This window comes from Pectinophora gossypiella, chromosome 20 (assembly GCF_024362695.1).
Source record: "Pectinophora gossypiella chromosome 20, ilPecGoss1.1, whole genome shotgun sequence".
NCBI classification, from domain to species: Eukaryota; Metazoa; Arthropoda; class Insecta; order Lepidoptera; family Gelechiidae; genus Pectinophora; species Pectinophora gossypiella.
In genome coordinates this window covers 9,370,920-9,394,679 of record NC_065423.1, presented here as the reverse complement: position 1 = coordinate 9,394,679, position 23,760 = coordinate 9,370,920, and the positions used below count along the sequence as shown (strand labels likewise).

General features: G+C 37.3%; 2 protein-coding genes across 2 annotated transcripts in view; one reads left to right on the top strand and one right to left on the bottom strand.

Annotated features, from left to right (window-relative positions):
- LOC126376193 (titin) overlaps nucleotides 1–23,760 on the top strand; it is a 167,808-nt gene that overhangs the window by 7,262 nt on the left and 136,786 nt on the right. The gene's annotated exons all lie outside the window — the stretch shown is intronic.
- LOC126376311 (uncharacterized) lies at nucleotides 13,074–17,116 on the bottom strand. Its single transcript, XM_050023639.1, has 2 exons — nucleotides 16,818–17,116; nucleotides 13,074–16,150 (listed from the first exon to the last, which is right to left on the bottom strand). The coding sequence occupies exons 1-2, from the start codon at nucleotides 16,996–16,998 to the stop codon at nucleotides 15,663–15,665; spliced, it is 669 nt and encodes a 222-aa protein (XP_049879596.1). The 5' UTR covers nucleotides 16,999–17,116; the 3' UTR covers nucleotides 13,074–15,662.

The window sequence follows — 23,760 nt, the reverse complement described above, 5'->3', positions numbered from 1 at the left end:
AAGTCTCCATTTTCGTTTTTATTTATAAAAAATAATCCCAATAAACTTTGGTTCCCTTATGTTAACGAGCGCCATTTGCATCTTTGTAACAGATAGACAACATAGTTTCATCATATTTATTGCGTAGTTATTCGCATCTATAGTGCTAATATGTAATTTGCTATTTATCATTATGTATAGAACAGATAATAAAACTTAGTAAACTATACTTGTGCTGGCTTGCCATACCGTAATTAACGTAATAACCTCATATTTTTATACGTTTGTCGATTGGCTTATTTTTTACGCAATTATTGCGTTATAACAACTATCTTTGGTATTTATATATTTATGGTGACAAATTACATAATATGACGTCGATTATTACTTTCCCTCCTTTTTTATTTTTTATCCTTGCAGGTAGATTTTATTATATTTTATTCTTGAGTAGTTACTGTAATTGGAAAACTATTTCAAGTACTTTACGTGCTTGACATGATCAATTGTTTGTATGTATGTAAAAACTCGACAAATAAAACTCGAGACATGTCAAAAAAGCGTGTAGCCTATAAAATAGAGGCTTGTGCGTGAGTTCATTGTTAGCTTGTAATTATAGATGTCCAGGCCTCAAATGCATTGAATAGAAATGTCTAGACCAGACGGAATGAACGGGACAATCAGACAGACAGACCGCTTTGTAAGCAGACACGAGACATTTGAATAGAGACAGGCAAAGAACGATGACATAAGTGGTTTATTTTCTTGGAATGTAGTGTACGTGGCGGCCATTTTATGTTGGAATCAAATTTCAAAATGGCTGACCTGATTTTTAGCAAAAGTTTGCATAGTCGATAAAACGAAGCTTTGGTAGTTACTTATTTATAAGGAATTAATTTTAATTGTAAAAATATTGTAAGCATTTAAAGTCTCAATGTTATTTTAAAATTTTTAATTTAGGCAACGTGTATCATGTTGCTTGTCCACTATGTCCACATTTGTCCGGCCAAGTAAATGTCCAAACATCCTACAAAAAAATATGTCCTGTCTACATAGTTTACCAGACTTGTAAATAGCGTGTTTCATACGCTAGGAAACTGTTCAACGCCACAACATCCTTGAGTTGGGCTAATGCGTCGTAATTGCAGCTAAATTGATAACAAATTAGGTATACATACACTAAGTGGGTCAACGACCTTTATCTATAGTTTTAGTGTTTACTAAATTAGACATACACGGGGGAAATGACCTGTCTCTGACGTCATTTGTTTTGCATTGATGTTAAAATGTGCATACGTCAACATTTTATGGTTGCAAAAATGTTACGCCGTTTTTTTGGCGCTAATATGTCAATTCGTGATTGAAGTGTTGCAAGTACTTGAGCTCAGACCTGTAATCCCTTACGGGATGGACAGAAGGGTTGCAGCTACTTTTGACACGAAGTCCTAAGATGCACGTGATGTCCCGTATGTTGATGATCAATCATCCTATCGCCCATGTCAAACTTCACACGATAGGCTACTTGACAACCTAGTCAAATGAGATACTTTTTACGAAACGTCAAAACGAAAGTTTTCTTTGCAGTTTGCATGGAAATACTGTCCTGTGACGTCATCAATAAAAGTGGTCGAACGTCGTACTCATTGTTTTTTTTTTTACTTTAATACTTAATTCATAAACAAAAATTGAACTATGTCGTAATGTAAAATGGCATTAATTTTTGATCATCTCAGACTGGCTTTTTCTAGATTAGCATTTTATATTTATAATTCATCTTTGCCCCAGTCAAATACCGTACTCATAATTTATTTTTTACCCTAGGGTGATCCCTATTGTCTCTTAATTAATTGAACATTAAAAATGAGCCAAAAATATTTAAAAATAAGTTAAAAACATATTTATTAGATTTAATTTAGCAGGTACCTATTTCTTTATTTTTGTAATTTAACCATGTCTTAGTGCGACTCCGATTCTACAGTCAAATTGCTTGTGCAATTTTGCAGGACATTGCATTTATACTAGTGTTACTTAAGGCTTAATAAAATAAATAATTAGCGAAATGTCTGTTACGTTTTAAAGTGTCAGTAACCTCTTCGTATTTATAAATGGAGGTATCAATTATTTATTCGCAATTAACTTCGCGCCCTGACATATGACATTATGCCGTGTGGCAGACATGTCCGTATTATCGTTACCACTACTGCCCTTATTACAAGGAGATAAGATCTAAAATGGCGTTAGATGTGCAAGCGCAGTCTTTTTGCGCGTTGAGTGACGGGTGGCGGGTGTGCGCAAATGGCCACCCGTTAGGTGCAAGTTAAAGTCGATAGTTAAAGTACTAAGTATTTTTTTTAAAATGAATTCTTCTTTACGTGTGGGTTGTGAGGTGGAATACCAGCCTCATCAACCCTGGTGTCAGGGTTATGATTGAGCCGCCAAAGGCCCCTGACATGGCTCACGTAACGATTACTCACTTACATCAGTAAATAGTAACCGGGACCAACGGTTTAACGTGCCTTCCGAAGCACGGATCATTTTACTTTCGGACAATCAGGTGATCAGCCTGAAATGTCCTAACCAAACTAGGGATCCCAAAGTGATTTTTATGATATGTCCCCACCGGGATTCGAACCCGGGGCCTCCGGATCGTGAGTCCAACGCTCAACCACTAGACCACAGAGACCGTAAACATGTCTCTGTGGACCGTGAACATGAATTCAAACTCATGAAATGGGATTCTTCTGAGCTGGGATTCCAACCCGTGTCACATACGCGTTTTCCGGTCCATCATGGATTTTACTACTACTTGCAACAATACTAGTTCTAAATCCAATGACTTCCAGATGTTAGTTTCTATGGTTATAATTTTTCGTTAAATGAATCGTCATTTTACGTAGTACCTATCAAATCAAAACGACCATCCAGACCAGACAACCTTATGGCATAGAATAAGGAATAATACTACGTATAGAATGGCAAGGTGTAAAACCCCCTCCCCCCATAGTTTAGACTTGAATCATATGGCGTCAGACGTCACTCACACAGATGCGCGTGTACGATAACGTCAATGTGTGGTGTCTGTGTAAAACAAGGTTATTTGTATGAAGTGTCCGGGATGTGGTTATGGCATCTTCCAAGTCAAATATGTCATAGAAAATTTTAAAAAAAATGTCAGCTGTAGTTTTCCCCACCTCTTGCCAACCCCTACAATAAAGCAACCGAAATTTCTCACATATTTTGCATACTTTGTGCATAGAATGACGGTTAGCGCATACAAACCGCCCGTCCGCGCATACAGGGTGCTAGTGACAATGTACCGCATACTAAAGACGATGACAGCTCATGATTCTGAGTTCATATCAAGTGGAATTTTCCATCGCAAAAGTATGAAATTAAAAATAATTTAAAAAAAACAAACAAAATATGTCGTATATTTTGCGACGAAAAATTCCACTTGATATTAATTCAGAATCATGAGCTGAATTATCTTGCTCAATATTCTGAACGGTGTCACTAACGGTGTTTTTTTTTCTTTTCTTTTTTTTGACGTGCCTTTTTGTATACGTATTTACCGCAAATGGCATTAACTACTTGGCCGGACAAATGTTAGTGAGCATATTTAATTGTTGTTGATAAGTCTAATTGATGCGATAGGGTTGTACAATACAATATAAAATAAAAACTCACGCCCGTGCTCCTTAAACGGCTAGGCAGAGTCGCAAGTGATCTAATTATTATTATTTATTTTTTTTAATTATTTCTTTTTATGTGCTATATAGTATTGTAATCTAGACAAATTGCAGCCACTTTTGATACGAAGTAACATGAAGGTCATACGTCGATCCTATGACTATGTAAACCATTCAAATAGCCGATGTTCAACCGTGTGTATGTAGTTTACCCACTGTTTTCTTTTTACTAGGGTAATATTTTTCTCAATAAAAGTAGGGGTTACATAAGGAAGACATCGGGTTGATTATAGTCAGGGTAAACTATAGTTACAACTCTATATAGTTCCCATAGTGTAGTGACCAAAAAGGTGACATGTTTATGGACAAGTAGGGTAGCAATAAGGGAGGGTGCTGGGTGTATTTCAATGCATTTTAACACGCTCTACTTAGTTTAGTGTTGATGTCTGTTTTTTTATAGGATTTTTTTATTTTTAAAGACACCGTACCGATTCTTATTAAAACCCAACTAAGGTTTTCTGTTTGGCCGACGTTTAGAACCCTGTCTTTTGACCCGAAATAGTTAAATGTTTGTATATATTTTCCGCGTACCTACTGTTACTAAGAGGCACTTGTATACGTCGTGGCATATTCACTTTTTTTTCTCTTGTTAGTAAGCCCTCCTTACACCTTAACTATAATCTTTTTCCGTGTTTGTCCAGGCAACGTGTATTTAAGCAAATTTTGTATATATACAGGGTGTTAGTGACATGGTAACGAAAACTTTTAGGGCTGATTCAAGAGTAGTTTGAGTAGTCAATTGGAAATTTCCGTCGCAAAAGTATGGAGCTGAAAATAATTTAAAATAATACTAAAGTTATCAGTAATTTTCCGACAGGAAATTCCACTTGATATCAACTCAGAATCATCCCCCTCAGTATTCGTTACGGTGTCACTAACACCGTGTAATGTATCTATTCTACGTATATACAATATAACATATAACATAAGCTCAGGACTATATCCCGATTGGGGTAGTCAGAGGTACATCCACCGTAAGATGAACTAAGTACCCACGCCTCACCGAGCTTTCTGTTAGACCAACGTGATAGGTGATGAGCCGTATCACCGTCTAAATTGGTCGCGCCAACTGTGTTAGGGAAAACTGCACTTAAGATCTTTTTATTCTATCTATTTAGTCAGCCTGTGTCCACCCACTGCTGGGTATAGGCCTCCTCTTTTTCACGCCATCCTTTCCGGTCCCGCACAACGTCACCCGACCATCGGGCTGGTGGTCTGCCTCGATATCGCAACCATCCGTTGACCACCACTCCGTAACAGCCTTAGTCTATCTGCATATACAGGGTGTAAGTGCCATCGTAACGAATACTGAGGGGGATAATCGAAAATTGTTGACGAAAATTCTATTTGATATCAACTCGGAATCATTGTCTGAATCAGCCCTCAAAGTTTTCGTTACGATGTCACTAACACACTGTATTATGTATGTATATTATCCTATGTACAAATATGTATATATAATGAACCGTAGCCAACATTTAGAAGCCTGACAAAGTTATACTGAGAGTCGGTATCGATTTTCCGTCGCCCAAATGAGGTCGGGCTATACCCGTCCGCATTTATTAACCGCATCTGAATGAGAGCTGTCTGGTGACTTGGTTCACTCCCGAGGACAGACACAGATTTCAGTCGTTCTATAGTGGTGACTTACGATAAGCTGCTAAGCCCAATCAGTTTCTGACTTCCTGGTAACATGTACAAAACACCTACAAAAATATAAATTCTATAATTATGACAACTAATGGTTCATAATTTTACCACTATCTACAACTAATACGCTGGGCTCAGTGACTGCACTTTTGCTCTTTGATTGTACATCGTAGTATCACGTGTTCGACTCCTAGTGCGGGCTCTCATCAACATTAATTTAAGAGCCACGCTTTTGTCCGTGTAGCATTCTCCATTCTTGTCTATCAAAGGCCAATTCTTTAACTTCCTTATAAGACACGAGGTTCGCCTTCTTTAATCTGTTCCATTTAAGGTCTTCTTGGTCTTCCCCTTCCTCTCTTTCCTTGTAACTTCCCTTCTATGATGTTTTTTTTTTTTTGCTTTTTTCCCTTATGGTTGTCTGGAAGAAATCGCTTTAAGCGATAAGGCCGCCATTTTCCATGTACTTAGTTAAGAGACTGTTTGTAATTATTTCTTTTTATTTTGTTGCAATAAAGTGTATTTGTATTGTATTGTATTGTATGCTTTTAATAAATTAGTCGTGTCTTATTAAGTGTCCAGTCATCTTGCCTTTTCTGTTCTTAATAACTCTAAATATTTACCTCTTTTCCCTAACGCTTTCTGTCCAACTTATTCTGTCCAACCTCCTTCAACACCACATTTAAAAGCCTCGAGTCTCTCTCTGTCTTTCTTTTTGTGTGTGTGTGTGTGTGTGTGTGTGTGTGTGTGTCAGTGTGAAGTTTCACATCCATAGATGCGGGCTGTAAACCACTGAATCCGTCTTTATGAGTTCGAATTCATGTTTGGATTATTGAATTACGTGGCTTCTAAGATGCAGTAGATTCGCCTCCTGTTACTTAAACATAGCTGGCGAGGAGTGGATGTATGTACTATACTCTGCCTACCCCGGAGATACAGGCGTGATATCATAACATGACGCTCCTCTGGGGGGTTAAAAAGGCCACATCGAAGCAATTCATCTCATCATCATCAGCCCATTAACGTCCCCACTGCTGGGGCACGGGCCTTTCCTATGGATGGATAGGGAGATCTTAAACCACCACGCGGGGGCAATTCATCTAACAAAGCAATATTGCATATAAAATTAAGTGCGCAATGCAAACAAATGTCAAATAGCAATATTGCTATCTTAGATGAATTGCTTTGGTGTGGCCATTTTAACCCCCCCTGTTCTGTCTTCCTGACCGCAATAGGTCTATAGTCAAAGATATATCAGAGAGCACTAAAATCGTCAATCCCTTGTTATTGGCACATGAAGTTAATATTTTTTAATGATCACTTATCACGCTCATCCAATTATGAATCGCCAAAATGGAATTGCTATAAATTCAGTTCTACTTACCTAGAAGGACGTAGATTGACGAAATTGGAGATGTCCTTAGAAAAGGTTCAGTACGATCTACTCTGAACTGGCGTGCGTGTATGAAACGATTGATGAATGTGGAGGAGGCAAGAGAAGTGTGTCAGGATCGAAGCATATGGGAATTCCATAGTCTCTTCTTAAGTCATCGGGAAATAGGCGTGAGTTTATGTATGTATGTATGTGTATATTAATCTACCCTTTTCAAAAGCAAATAAAGAGTATTTCTATTTCTATAAAATCAGTCGATGTCTTGTCCAGGATGGTCCTGTTAAACGCGCTGTTTCGAGCAAACACACCCGTCTAATTGGTACAAATATTCCTTAAAGGTTGCATGGAAGAAATTGCTGCATGAGCAATACGGCCGCCTGTTGTGCCTTTCTGTGTCTGTTGTCATTATTTCTGTATCTTGTGTCCATTGTGATCAATAAAGTATTTTATCTATCTTATTGCACAGAAAATTAACCAAGGAACAATTTTAATATATACAAAAAAGATTACCCGTACAATTGAATAAAGGAATACTGCGCCACTCTACAGCAGTTTCTAATATCCCTGAGATAACCCCAACCAACCTAATCTAGCATTCTGTAGCTCCTCTATAGCCATTCCTCCAAGCCGATTCAACCACAGCGGAGTTCTGTTCAAAGAGATTTCACTACCCATGGTCCCTGGTGTTTAAGCCAGGCGACTTAGGTGGCTTAAGCCGGCCTGAGTGCGGCTTTCAGTTCCACACCTTATTGGATTTCTTCCTGCCAAGCTTAATATACCTCCCTACTTTTTATACCGTGGTATTTTATTTACCTATAGATGTAAGTAAGTATTTATGGATCTACGGTTTTTTCCTCTTCGTCTTTTGAAACGACGTAGAATAAAAATTATCGTACTTCTTACTAATATTATAAATGTGAAAGTTTGTGAGTATGGATGTTTGTCACTGTCGCTCCTATTAATGCTTTTTTCTTGATTACAAAAAAATATTTGATTTTAATTTAAAAAAAAATATTTTTTTTTTTTATATGAAATTACAAAATAAGTTAAATTGAAAAAAGAAAATGTTTTTGTCAGTTTTAAACATATCTTTATTTATATTTAGTGATCAGACTTTCATGATTTATCTTTGATCTAGGAAACTACCCAATTCTTTGACTTCGTTCCATGTAAGCTCTTCTTGAACTTCCCCTTCCTCTCTTTCCTTCTATCTTCTCTTCCATGATGTTTTTAATAAATTCGTCATGTCTTATTAAGTGTGTCCAAGTCTTGCAAAGAAATAGGCTTTCATAAAAACTGCCACCTAATGACTATTTTTTAGACCTTTAGAAAGTCTGGGTCGAACGAATGACTAGAAAATGTCTGCCTTTGTGTTCTATTTAATACGTGTAATAATAGGGGCGAGTTTTTGTTACTTAACTAAATTCGTACCGGACGTAGAAGAAACAAATTTACTTTGACACGAAAGCTTTTTGTTGTACTTTACAATGTAAAGTATTTTACCTAATTTATTAGGTATTAGGATTTTTGTGAACTCGACAAAGGTATGCTTTATTAAACTACTTTACTTTAGACAACCCTATTCTAGAGCTCTTTATGCAAGTAACAAATTTTGAAAATTGATTTAAACTCCATCTTTCGTCATTAGAGCTGTCGAAAATCAATTCAAAAACTCTTAATTGACAGACATAACGTACTTAATTTTCTATAGGAGTGAGCAGTTTTAGCCTGTAAAGAAAAATTACATCGGATTTTTAGGTATAAATAGGTTTTTTGCTAGCCGTCAACGTCTACACCTACTGTGCTCAATACAATGCAAACAGAAAGTACCTATCTTACCAAGAAATATTCGCCGCTAGACATTATAAAAGCTTTTTGTCAGTTTAATTTTAAAAAGTGCTTTATTATAGAGTTTTTAGCCGGGTACATTTTATTTTATATTCTATAAGATAGTAGGCATCTGCCTACCTAGGTTTGTAAAATTTTGCAACAGTGATAGTCCGCGGCTGCAAATTATTCAGTTCAGCGCACGCATAGAAAAAAGTTGAATCAAGGGGCGGGCGCCTTGCAAGTTTTGTAGTACGCAAAGTAGGTATGTATGATATATTGTTGTCGAGGAACCAACGCACACAAGTACAATAGCTATTATTGTATGTATGTATCTACGCATTACCAACAGACAGCTGATTCAGATCGGGCAACGCGGCGCGGCGGGCGAAATGGCGCTGCAACGTTGCCGCACTGAGCGCCACCAACCGCCTCGTTGCCAGCTCGTGCACCCACAATATTCCAATTTCGAACTTGTTTTGGCAATACGAATTGGATAAGTTCGCGTAAATGTTCAGCTATAGCTTAGCTATATACCTACGTATAGAGATATTTGTTCGCGTAGCATTTTGTAACGGGAATCCAACCAATTAAATAAATCAAAACAGGTTTCTCATTTTGATTTCGTGGTTAATTGGCCGTTGCTTCTCATAAAGAGAATGACATTGAACGTGGGTTCATTTCATTTAGAATCGGTTTTTTGTTCAAAAAGAGCAATTATGTCTGTAAGTTTAGTCATTTCATAAGAAAACCGAAATTCCACGGTTTTAATGAGTGAACATAGTTGGTAGGTAGGTTACTTGCTTACCTACCTTTTTTGCAACCAAAGGTTTTGCTTTCAGGACTCTCTTGTTATGTACTCTCCTTGGTTATATGTTAATTTAGAAAAAAAAAAACATCACACTGGGTAACATCAATCGAGCTAACATGCGCAACGTGATAAAATTTTGTCAGTCATTTTATCGATTTAGTTATTTATTTAATGGATCACTTACAGCTATGCACATTATAACATTGAGTTATGTCTTAATTAAACAAAGTAAAACAGTACTAATGTGTAAGCCAATTACAAGTGAACACAACATTCATCATAAAAAACAACATCTAGTCTGTTGAGACTAACTTCTCAGCAGCTAAATTCTCACTATTAACAACAGGGGAATTAAAAAGGCCACATCGAAGCAATTCATCCAAAAAAGCAATATTGCTATTTGACAGTTGTTTGCATTGCGCACTTACTTTTATATGCGCAAATGTCAAATTGTGATACTGCTTCATTGGATGAATTGCTTCGATGCGGCGTTTTAATCCCCTGTATTTATATAAAAAAAGTAAGAAACTATGCTAATGTAATTAATTTTTAATGGAGATAGTATTTCGTCGGCTTGCTGTTGGGAGGCCGAGTGAATAGAGAAATTGTGGTAATGTTTTAAACATTTTTATTAGGGGACAGTTGTGTTGTCGATTTTGACGACATAAATGTCGTTTTGTCGATTGTTTCTAACAGAACGCGCAGGATTTTTCAAAATTAACAATTCTAAAATCGGCCTTAAATGATCTATGATGCGTAAGAATGCAGTGCACTTTAACCTTTACCACCTACATACATACCTACACTGACTGCGAGTTTAGAAATAGGTAGGTAGATAGGTACCTAGCATGAAAGGCGACAAAGAAAATAAAATAAATTAGACGAACATCTATCTACCAACGTCGCATCTTCTGAGAAAATTAAAAAAATATATTTGACTGAGCACTTGAATAGCAAAACTACTGACACGATGATACCTAATAAGCAATTTCAGTAAAAATAGCATTTGCAAAGTCCATGATTGGTAAGGAAAATATACATGTTTTTGCGCATTAAAACCGTCGCATATCAACAAGAGTCAACTATAGTATAAATTGTGATAGCTGAATGTAATTATAACCGTCGTTATTACACCTCAACTATGCTATGAATGATGATAATGTTATCATTTTTTTTCTGCCCGATAACCTGCGGCATCGATCGCGTTGCCACTCCGTGCGCGCAGAGGCGAGGTTGCCGCTCCGCGCGGCTATTATTATTTATTTTTATTATGTTGGCTGGGTGCACGTTGTCGCTTGCGTCACCGTATAGTGCCCGAATGTCGAAACTATGGTATTGTCTTCTTGGTGATTAATATCCTATCGCACGCCCGTGATTGTCAGATTGTCAGCTGGTGGCGTTTCGACAAATTCAGTTTTTGCTTGCAGAATTCGTAACATATTCGTATTCTCAAAGGATTTGTCTGTTGTCGCTTTTCACTGTGTTTTTGCCTGTGTCGAATTTGCGAATGTGATTTGAAAGATGTTCAGGAATGTGCTGATATCTCATTCGTTATCATTTTGGTCGTATAAAAGCGCAAGATTTATTTATTAAATATTCAATTCCACGTCTGATCTACCTACAAAATTTTCCAAGCAAAACAAATGGAAATCGCCGGTTGTCCTTGTTTTGTCTGCTATATCTAAGTATTACATCTTCTATCTGTGGATAATGTAGATACATCTAGCTAATTAAGAAGCTATCATGATCATTGTAGTAGTAGAGACATGTGAACAAACCACCACCTTACCCTATTTTGGTTTCATAGTAATTAGTTACTGCCTACCCATTCTATTAATTTCTATCATGTTTCACACTTTGTCCAAAAGCACAAGTCAATTTATATACCTTCCTTACTGAGCAAACAATATTTTTCTTTTCTGTCTACATTTTTTAATTTACAGGATTTTTGAGCAGCATTTTATAAAGAATGACGATTAAAAATCTTTTTCTTTGTCTTATCATACTTTTCTCGAAGGTATAAATTAAATTCCAACCAAATACCAAAGACAATGTTCAATAACTTTTTTTCCAAAGCAATCATCATTTAGTTTTAGATGATGTTGCCCGTTGATTAGCACTTGAAATGTCCATCAGTCAGGCTCCGGATGATAAATGACGTGTAGGTGCAAATCGTTGTTTTGTTCTAGCAATAATTCATATAAAAAGTTTATGATGTTTTGTTTCTGTATTGCTCAGACATGACGAGGAAATAATGTGTGTTTGACCCAACGGGAAAACCAGCTGAAACATTATTTTTATGTATTTTTAATTTAACATTATTATATTTTCAACGCTTACCTAATATAAATAACTTTGGAAGAGGCGTAACGCAAGGCGTAAAAATACTTTTAATCCATGTCTACGAGTATGCTGTTACTGTTCTTGTATTCTGTTCTGTGTCCATATTGAGAAAAATATGGGTAGAGATAACTTAAGATTCATAAACCCATCACTTTTAACACTATAAGATAAGAGATAAGGATCTTGGTTAAATCGAAATTCCTGCTCTACACCATGTTTAAACCAAAATAACAACTCTCTGTTCCCCTAGATACTTTACACACGACAACAGTAGTCGAAGCGGAGACCGCGCAAACACTTGCTCCTGCTAACACAAATAAGGACTATCTAGCATCAGCAACAATGCGCAATGGCAGCAATATTCTAGTCGACAGAAAGTTCCATTTCCTGGTATCGCACCCTCTTTACTGCTCGTTGGCTTTTATAGACGCTACTCCAATTCCCTTGCCAGGGTTGTCTGTTGTTTCGAGTTTTAAATAACCCTCGACATTTTTAGCTTTGCATCCGGATTTTTTTAAGTTCTTTCTTTAAGAATGTCGTCTTCAGCTGTAAGTGCTGACATTGATGCTGAACTTGCTAATGTTTGAGGAGATATGCTATTTGTGACAAATGGTGAGGTGGTGGAATGTTAAAAACATTTGTGAATGATATCTTTATTACGACGCTATGATTATGAAATGAAAACAAATTTTAAAATGTTTAACACTCAATTCTTGAAAAGTTGCATTTTCAATTCCCGTCAGAATTGATTTTAAGATTTTTTTCCGTCTAATTTTCTCTTTTTATTTAAAGAAAATCATGTTGATTCGCTACTGTCTTCTAGGTCTCGCATGTCGCATAGCCCAGCCCTGAGTAATGGCAACTTCATCCAGGCATAGGAGTGGCTACCGTTCCCTTTTCACCAACTAGGCGCCCGTTGGCTAATGGATTTCGCGAACAATTTCCAAATGCGGCGCCAATTCATGTTTTCTCGCCAGTGCGTTGTACATATCCTGTAATATTTTAGGAAAGTGAACTTTAACAGTTACATTAAGTTTATCCTTGAATCAAAAATGGAATCCCCCAATTTGCTTTATTTGCGGCACGTTTTTCCACGAAATAACTAAATAATTTAAATTGTTCAGAGTATATTTCGAGAAACACTGTCGCTCGAAGCGGTTTGCCTTGAGGCAGCTTAAGTTAGGCACGTGTATGGTTAAAGAAGCTTGTAAGAGAAAATAGATACTTGTTCCAAAAATAGTAATTTTGACGATAAAAAATTAAGATAAGACTGTTACTGAACTTAAAAAGGTAGTGGATTTCTAGGAATGTGGTTAGATCAGAAATCAAACTAATACATTATTTACTAAGGCTTTATTACATCGTGTACATAGTAATATTCTTGTTAGAGCTAACCAAAATAACTTCGAACCGGTCGATATCTCGCGAGAGTTTGGGTTGCCAGAGCAAAAGTCCCAAAGGAAATCAAATAAATATCGTTTTATTTAGTAAAGAATAACCTAATACAGCCCAATCTTATTTCTATGCCAGTCACAGGAAGCAGGATCGGATCAGGATGTATAGTCGAATGGACATTGACCAAACAAATACCTGAATAAGCTTGTTTACGTAGACTCTGACTTACATAATTGAGCGGTGATTGAATTGTTTTGCTCTTCGCATTGATGTGGAAAGAGAAACGCTTTTGTAAATTATCTATTTGCATAGCTCGATCGCTTGGAAATTATGCTGTCACATCGATTTCTTCACACAGATAAACAGGTTATAAATGTGAATAATATTACATCTGTTGTCCGCCATTTCTGTTCTCCACGTTCCCGAAGGTGTCATAAACAAAGTCGAAATGCCATTATGCGGTGAATACAATTTTGCATATTTGCATGATAAAATTTGTCACTTATAACCTAAAAAATACGTCATTGGTGACTTGGTAACACTTCCCGCCGTTCGCAATGTTGCTCAGCTTAGGTACCAAAAAGAAATTCCGTTGTAAATTCTCTCTCTAGTTTTTCCCAGTTCGTAGAAGCTTTTATCTCGTTCCCTTGGTGCTTTGGTCTTAATATAAAAAGTCGACGAACATTTACAATTTACTGAGTCAGCGACACCTGCGTTGGATTTATTGAATGTGGACCTATGGTATGGAAACGGGCGGTGATTGCTTTCACTCACGCAATCCTGTCGTCAGCTGACTCATGTGAGCCTATTGTTTCAGTCGACTATCGTCACGTCGTCATAGAACTTGAAAGTGACGATGAAAATATTTGAAGTCAGTTTTCATTACTCCAAGTAGTCGTTGACGGAGCTAGTCATAAACTTTATTGGAACGTGTATCTTGATTGTAAATACACTCATCACACTTCATCAGATGTAATGATAGCGTATTTTTGCCAGGTGATAATAGACAAATTCATACGATCGCAATTCACGTAGATGGCCAACAGCAACGTCGGTAAAACTAAATAATACAAAACAAACAATGCAATCAGCACAGGAAGTCGATATTTATTAATCAGTTTGTTTGCGTCGAATCATAATTGCACATTACACGACTTTTACAAAGCGTTTGATTACATTGACCTTTGATTACTGTAATATAAATCTACGATAAGGTTTCTAAAGGTCCAATGTTAATTTCATAAATATTGCCTGTAATTTATTGGTTTCTAATTGCATAATTTATGTTTCCGATTTTGTATATTTAATTTTTAGCAGGAAATACTTCTTCTGGGTTCCGCGTTGGGACCTCTTTGTTAAATACTATTTGGATCGTTTTCTTAACTTTAGGCGTTTGTTATTGCGATCAAACTGTAAATGTTTTAAGTTCCTTAATGATCTTTCGACTCTCAACTCGACTCAACCTGACAATCATGAAGTGCAAAAATTATCAGCATCAATTAACCCGCGTGAACAAAAAGGTTAAAACTCGTCACGTCGAGTATGTAGGGTTACACGTGCTCACATCTGACTACAATAACACGTCGTATCGTATGTATCATATATGTGAGGTTGTCGGGAAGGGTCAGCCCCCCGCCCCGCGACCGCGGTCTATCGATCGCGGCACGTTGCCGCTCCGCTACTTTCCCCACAACGTTGCCAGCTTGGCGCTTTATTTAGATAGATTGTAACAAGAGTTGTATGTACTGTGTCCGACAGACAAGTACACTTTATTATTATGATGATGACTTGTTGCTGTTCTTGGTACAGATCACATCATATCACTTGGTTTGTAATGTGAATATGCACTCCGCGTAAGTGGAGTAGGTTTCTGGCGCATCTTGTTTGCGCTTTGATTCGTTTTTTAACCTGACTGTGTCGGCGAAGAAAAAAGGAGAGTTATACTTAATATGTTTGACCTCTATATAGTATGTGTAATACGCTAAATTCAATGTGGCGCCCTCTAGAGAACATAAAGCGAGTTAGAAAAAAACATTCTAATGGTCACTACTACCACTAGAAAAAAAATCTATTTATGTCTGTGTAGCTTTAATTCATAGAGGTACCGGAGTTTCCATGAAGCAAATTTAAATTCTGAGAACAGCTCCAGTTGTCGATTTTACTTTCAATGACTCTGTGATGGTTAAAAGACAACTCACTCACTCATTCTACCTTTAGCTCACATTTTTTGATGCAGTATACCTACGTAGAACCGAACCGATATTAAAGATCATTTTTTACTCATATTGCATTTATATGCTATTGTGTGTAATAGTGGTACTTAAATTTAAATTGTCTCACGTAAAGTTGCGTTTTCACGTTATTGTAATGTAACATGAAAGGCTTGGCTTGAAACTAGGGCACACTTCCAAATAGGGGTTTTATAAATTCTTTGTTATAAATTTTTAATGTCTCTTAAAACAGTCGTTATAAAAATAGTAATTTATTAGAAAAGCACTTAACCTACATTACTAAAAAAGTATCATAGTCTAAATTCTCCAGTTGATGCGTCGAGTCTCAGTCTTTTGTCACTGTTTCTAATAGTTTTAATTAAACATAGCACTTCACTTCGAAATTCAAGTTTCTGATCTAAGTCGAACTTTCGTACTGCTGGAAGTAAGGAGTCGAAGAAGGATCTGTCTTCGTCTTCTATTGGATAACTACATGTAGCATCTGGTAGCACCGGTGTGTCGACGTACTCTATAGTGTCTTGTTTGTCTATTTTTCTCTTCACACTTTCTAAGGAATTGTCTTCTTCAATGCTCCAACTATCGACTTCGGTTTTTGTTAAATTAGCTTTTTTCCTAGTCTCCTCGTCACTCCATTCTTCGTCACTGTTTTGTTTGTACGTGTTGTTTAGGAAGGTCAAATGCTTCGCGTACATGTAGCCTCCCTTCTTCCCGTCTTTCCTCTTAGCGTTCCTCACGAATGAGTCCCGAATGTTCCGCCATTTGCTGTTTAGCTTCTTGTCTAGAAATGTAATTTATATAACTGTATTAAATATTTTTATTAAAGTTTATGTGTGTGAGGGCAGATAAAGTTGACACTAATATAGAATTTCTATCGTTAACCCTAGTTAGAGGGTTCTAATCGGCTTGGAAACTCTTGATAATTGGGTTAGTTACTAAGCTAGACGTCTTTACCAACGCGCGGTAATCAAAGTATTCTCTGAACTCTCTGCTTCATGGTAAAAGCTCTAAACCCAGTAATGTCGGTGTAACTTTACATATTAAGTTATTCTATAGCGAATGCTAGCGGGTTAAACCCTCACATACATACACATATAACTGTGTATGTACCCTTTACGCGGTCGGCGAATTACCGCCAGCCATCGCTTCTTGGGCGCTTGTTTCAACTCATCTAACTTTATATTCGCTTCACACTGAACGTCGGGGAATACGAGCGGTTTTGACCTTGCCCCTTCCAGGGTCGAAGTTGAAAACAAGACTTTCTAGATGGGTAGCTATTATTTCTCTATCTTTTAAGATAGTGTCATTTTCGAACTCATCGTTAATTTGGAAGTTATCATAGCTTTCAGTACAGCAGGCTTTCTTAGTCATTTTGATTTTCACCCTACACCTACCTACACCAAAAATCACCTGTCTTTCATACGTTTACTTGGAAATGCAATACTTACAAACATCAATTTTTTCCTCCTCTGTCATATCATTGAAGTCTTCTATTAAAACTTTAGCTATTTCCTCCCATGCAGCTTGCTTTCTATTTTTATACCGGTGGTTTTCACTATTTAGGTCCCATATCACTGGGTATTTCTTCACTTCACCGATAAATAGTTCGACGTCTAAAGTATAAGCCATGGTAGGGAATTTACTATGGAATTCGTTGTACGATCGTGGAGCGGTTTCGGTGCGTGGTGCGAGCGGCAACGCGACCGATCGCGTACAGCGACGAAGCGGAGTGATTGCCGCAGCGGAATCGGCGCGACACGCTGCGGTCGGCAGCCGCACACAAGCTGGCAACGTCGCGCACGGTTTCGTGTGCTGCATAAAATCGTTTTTAAATTTTTAAAAAGTTAGTGCCTCAGTTGTTTATGTACTGGCATGAAATAGAACTGTCAAATTATATTGATTTGACGTTTTGGAATGTCGTCGCAATTTTTTTTTATATATTTTCTTTCACTACACCTTAGACGCAAAAACAACATACTTAATCAAATATCTATGTGTAAGGTACCGACATACCTACCAGTAGGAGTGTATTTAATATTACCTACTTGTAAGAAACGGGAGCGACCTTGAATTTATAGGTACGCTTTCCCCCTGTAGGGAAGGAAGGAGGGACTCGCTCGTCGTACTATAGGGTTGCATAGTCGATATTATACCTAGGTACCTAGCTTTCCCTGGTTTCTGAGTTCGTAACATCTTCCTAGTGTTATCCCGTTTTTCACGGGGTCCGCTTACCTAACCTGAAGATTTGACAGGTCCGGTTTTTTACAGAAGCGACTGTCTGTCAATACAGGTTAGGTCATATATGATAGCGCGACAGCGAAATATTGAAAATCTAAATATTATGTTAACTGTAAACAACACGTGCGGCTAGCAAACAAACAACACCTGCACTTGTTTACGACACACGTGCAAGGTACGGTAGTGGGGACAACCCTTATAAGACGGCGAGCCGCACGAGTTGTACCATTCTTGTGTCGAACTCCGTACAGAGAACATCCAATAAAAGTAATCCGTGACAGTGAGCCATTGTTTAACTGGCGCTATGCGTCCTCCACAAAGGTCACTGTTACCTTGGGATCAGAGTATAATATTCTTACTCTAACATCAGAAGTAGAGGATCGTCCTGCTGCCCACCCATTATATTGAAAAAGACGGCCACAAAGGATGAAACTAAATTTCAAATACTCGTATTATCCTGATAAGATAATAATCGTGGATGGAGTCAGGATCGAGGATAATGGTGCCTACCTGCATTTGAATACTATTGTTACGGTGAGTCGTTTTCATACTGGAACTTTATTGTTATTGACTTCATTGCTGGGTGTATTTTAATTTTTAATAATGAGGAAATTGATTTCAAATTAACTTGAAAAGTACTATTTCTCTTTATTTTAAAACAAAATTGACGAGATATATTCCCGCAATACGTGTCAATCATAATTCAAACCGCGTTTTCAAATCGGTTTTCATCATTGTCAAATCTTGGTATTTTGGTCTAAAAATGTTTTGAATTGGTGCAGACACGCTAACGCTGCGTGGTTTAAGCTGTATTTTCTCACTCCAAGCAATAAAGAAATGAACTTTCGTTAAATTACAACGTGATTTGTAATCTACCGTCATTAATCAAATCTTTATAAACCGATTGAAAGAGTCATGTGAATGTGATAATACACCTAGTTATTTTGTTTCATGTGACCACTGCTAAATGACGACGAGTGAATGACAAACGGCGAAGGCGTTACAGCATGGCACACTCTGAGAGTGGCAGCCGTGCCGCGTGTGTGCCGTGTGGTGGTGACTTCGTGGCAGCGTATTGTATACTAAGCTGGCGCTTGATTGCCGATAGCCGCCATTTCTTTTAATAGATTATCAGAATGACCGAACAATCTTCAGAAAGCAAGAAACGTTTCGATTCCAAATGTGCTAAAGTAAAATTATTTCATCCAGGAGACTTTGTGCTTTGTAAAGCAACCCAATGGTCTAATAACAAGCTAGGTCCTAAATATTTAGGGCCATATCAAATTGTAAAAATTATTGGCAATAATCGATACGAAATACAAAGTCTTCGTCCTGGCCAAAAAAAAATACTACAATAGCTCATGAACATCTCAGATTAATACCAAACCCGAATTTAGAATGATCCGTGATAGCAGTTTACAAGAAATAAAAAAAAATGGTTGTAAAGGTCACTTGTCAAAACAAGCCACAAAATAGCCTCTGAGTTCATCGAATATTTCTGAGACTGGAACTGCTGCTAATCCAAGCAACTAAAGCCTCTGAGTTTGGCAAACGTCCCTTTCACCGTGATGTTGTTGAAACAAGCTATATTTTCGGCCGCTGAGTTTGACAACTGAACCTTCAGCCAGAACAAGCTTATAAAAATTTAAGCCTCTGAGTCTGGCGAAAAGTAAAATCACCAGAAGCAACAACCAACAAATATCAAAAACAAGCCACAAAATAGCCTCTGAGTTCATCGAATATTTCTGAGACTGGAACTGCTGCTAATCCAAGCAACTAAAGCCTCTGAGTTTGGCAAACGTCCCTTTCACCGTGATGTTGTTGAAACAAGCTATATTTTTGGCCGCTGAGTTTGTCAACTGAACTTTCAACCAGAACAAGCTTATAAAATTTAAGCCTCTGAGTCTGGCGAAAAGTAAAAACTATTTGGTTGATTAACATCTTCACCCATTTTAATCCGATCTTTGAACAAATAACGGACTAGGAAACTATTATTTTTTAATTTGTGAGATCGTATCGATGGAACGATATAGACTTACAACTGGGCGTAACAATGCAATTTAATGAATGAAACGATTATTATTGAATTTGCCAATTGTAAGCTCGTGTCGATGCACCGATATAGACTTACAACAACTGACTTAACAGCACAAATACTTAGTTACAAATTGAATATGCTACTACAGTGAACTAAAAGATACCCTTGTTTCAGAATAAACGCAAGCTCAGAGCACGAGCTGCGTATCAGTATGGCCGTGATAGCGCGACAGCGAAATATTGAAAATCTAAATATTATGTTAACTGTAAACAACACGTGCGGCTAGCAAACAAACAACACCTGCACTTGTTTACGACACACGTGCAAGGTACGGTAGTGGGGACAACCCTTATAAGACGGCGAGCCGCACGAGTTGTACCATTCTTGTGTCGAACTCCGTACAGAGAACATCCAATAAAAGTAATCCGTGACAGTGAGCCATTGTTTAACTGGCGCTATGCGTCCTCCACAAAGGTCACTGTTACCTTGGGATCAGAGTATAATATTCTTACTCTAACATATATCTCCGAAAATGCATTTCTCGGGAATGTGCGTTTCCTCACGATGTTTTCCTTCACCGCTGAGCACGTGATTTTCATTTATGATCCAATCAGGTTTAGGCCTGTGCTGGATTCGAACCTGCGACCTCAAAGTGAGAGGCAAGCGTTCTACCAAGCATTTGACCTTCCTAAACTACATGGCTCGAGATTCAAATTCTGCAATATAACCTACCTAATATTATCCGCTAAGGGTCTCAATATATGCGGTCGGGTCAGGCGGGACTAAACTAGGTGCGCTATAACGCTTTTCGTGCAGAATGTCTTTAAAATGTTAAAAATCGTAGCTTTCTCTGAATGAGGGACTTTCCAGCCTACGTTCTCCAAACAAAACATAGATGGCGCTGTACAGATTTGCTTTGGTTTAACAATAGCATACAGTACAAAACTCTTTATTGCACTTAAAACAAATATTTAAAAATACATTGGCCCCGATTCCTGCAGACACCGCCTAATTTTATTTTAAGTTATATCCGTCATTTTCATATCCGTCGAAAAGGAAAGGGACGGATGATTCACAGCTCCTAATTTTAGGAAGAATGAGTGAATGAATGAATAACCCGGGCGAATCAAAAAGTACGTCGCTGGTGTGCAATCCGTTTGACGTGCTGTCTACTTAATAACTGTGTCGGGTTATTGACGGATGTAAAATTTTTAGTTTTGTGCTTAAAATTGACGTGTGTTCCATAAATTTTATGCTTGTCGATTACCCGTCCCTTTATATTTCGGCGGATAAGAAAATGACAGATATAACTTAAAATAAAATTAGATGGTATTTACAGGAATTAGCACCATTAACCTTCTAATTTCATGGATAACAGACATACTATGCTTCTTTTATCTTTGTCTTTCTCCATTTATGTCTATGTTTGACTACATTAGATGAGATTGCGTTCGCCTTCTCTTTTTCTCGTTGCTCATAAAGTAGAATTCAGTGGTTTAGGGTCCGAGCCGGTACTCGAACCCGAGACACTACGATGTAAATCGCATTGTCATATTCTCCAAACAGGGCTATCTCGGATATTTATGTAATTAAACTTTCTAATTAATTTAATTGTACTATAGAAGTATTTATCATCCTTTTAAGAAGTTTCAAATCACGACCATTATTTAATCCTTTCACGGACAGAGACCATGGGTCATTGATGGTTCATAATAGGCAGTATGAGAGTATGACTTGGTAACGGAACGTCATTAGACGTTCTGTCCTTGAAAGTGTTAAAAGTTGGAAAACAATAAGTTATAAGTTAAGCCAGCTTAAGTCGAGGTTAATTTGTTTGTTACGAGATTGCGTCATTTCGAGTGGTAGTTTAGTGAGTAACGCCTCCGGTTGTTGTTGATTATGTCAAGGATTCGATCCTTGGCTGGTATAATTAAGTTTTTTTGATCTCTATTGTGAATTGTGACTTGGCAACCAAATCGGAGGTTCGGAGGTGTTTAGGTGCTTCGGCTATATGTTCCAAAGCAGTAGAATGGTATAATCGACTTAAAATATGTATATTTTTACTTTTCAATAAATCTTCGCGAATAAAAATAATCGTTTATTTTTTTTCCTAATGTCTTTTGGGTTGTTTATTATATATTAATCAAGATGACATAGGTAGGTAGCTACTTACACGTAGAACATTAGGGAGTATTTTTAGCCTATTTCTACTTTATTAACATAATTCTGTCATTAATTTAATGAGCAGTGTAATCAGGTTGAAATTATAGCGTAAACGTGTTCAAATTGAATTACCTTATGTTGGTGAAGTTATTTATAACTCGGCCATGTTAGATCGTAGGGTTACCACACGTATATACTCGTAATTTATTTGCTTGTGTATCATTGTAAGTACCGTTAGTTTTGAATAAATCTAGTGTTATTCAAGACAACAAACAACAATTATATCAATTATTTTTTTAGTGTGCAGCGCGAAAACTGACTATAGGCTTTATTATATTACGCTATCAATCGGGCTCGATGCATCGGATGTAGGTATAAAATGTATGGCGGAATCGTGGCCCTGCCCATTCGATATGCTATATTACATTGTCTTACTGATTAGGTTTATTTTATTTTATTTATTTATTAGGTTTGCCAACAGACAAAAACACTTTTACACGTAACTTAACCTAATACAAATACAGGTTCTGTCTTCTTCTATCATATGGGTTGTGAGGTGGAGTACCAACCTCATCAACCTTGGTTTCAGGGTTACTATTGTGCCACCAAAGGCCGCTGACATGGCTCATCTAACGACTACATACTTACATCAGTAAGTAGTAACCGGGACCAACGGCTTAACGTGCCTTCCGAAGCACGGATCATCTTACTTACGGACAATCTGGTGATCAACCAGTAATGTCCTAACCAAACTAGGGACCACAAAGTATTTTTTGTGATATGTCCCCACCGGAAATCGAACCCGGGACCATTCTGTAATAAGGCGTTATAATCTTAACTTCTGTAAGTAAAATTACGGTGCTAATAAATAGAAAATAATAACGGTAGAAAAATCCTTTTTTGAGCTAGGCACCTAAAGAAGAAAGAGAACGGAAAGGCCCTAACACTCATTTTGTATTTACAACTACTCCTGCAAGCAGATAACTACGATAGCTCTACTGCTTCTCAAATTCCATAGCCACTTTACCGGCATTGTATATTTTATGTGATAGGCTGCAATTTTATCACTACTTTTCGTAAGATGCTGTATACAAAAGTATTTCTTTTTGATAAATAACCGATCTTACTAAGGTTTTTAACTTTGCTCTGATAAGGAGGGATCTCCTTGCATGATCGTTTTGCCCTGCAGGTTATCATGCGCAAGACGACCTTTTAATATACTATCGCAGAGCTGTGCGTCGTAAAGTATGCGGAGGCGTGGAGTGCAAAGTTGAAGTATGAACTATTTGCTCATACTTGTATGGCGCGCTCACTTGCCCCTTCTAACCTTTTTCTTCTATTCCGCGGTCTCTGGGTTGGTTTTCAAACCTCGCATTAGGCTAGATAATGTTTCACAATTTACTATTTTACAGTCTCGATGCTATGTTATGTTATTTTTAAACCTAGTCCTAGTAAATCATGGCCACCCTACTCGGAACTTCGTAGATCTATCGTGCAAAACGTTCAAGAATTATAGCTCAACTTTTTAATTTAGAACCCGCAAGTTGGTCCAAATGGAACTTTTACAACACTATGCGAGTTCCACAGATAAATTCGCGAATTCTTCTCCTATAGTTTTTGCTGAAAAATTAAATTAAAAACTTTTAGATCCTAACTTCTAAGTTCCAAGACTGTCTAAGATTTGACTCTGTATGGCATAACATAAGCTCACGACTATATCCCAATTGGGGTGGTCAGAGGTACATCCATCGCAAGATGAACTAAGTAGTCACACCTCACCGAACTATTTATTAGATCATAGAATTGTTAGTAATGGCTCTGGTATGGGTAATAAAATATATACTTACTTTTGAAGACTTTCACCTTCCATCTCTCGGCTTCATCATCAGGATCACGTCATAAAGGGTGTGTTTAGAACATCTAAAATCTTTTGTTTTCAACTTAGTGTCATT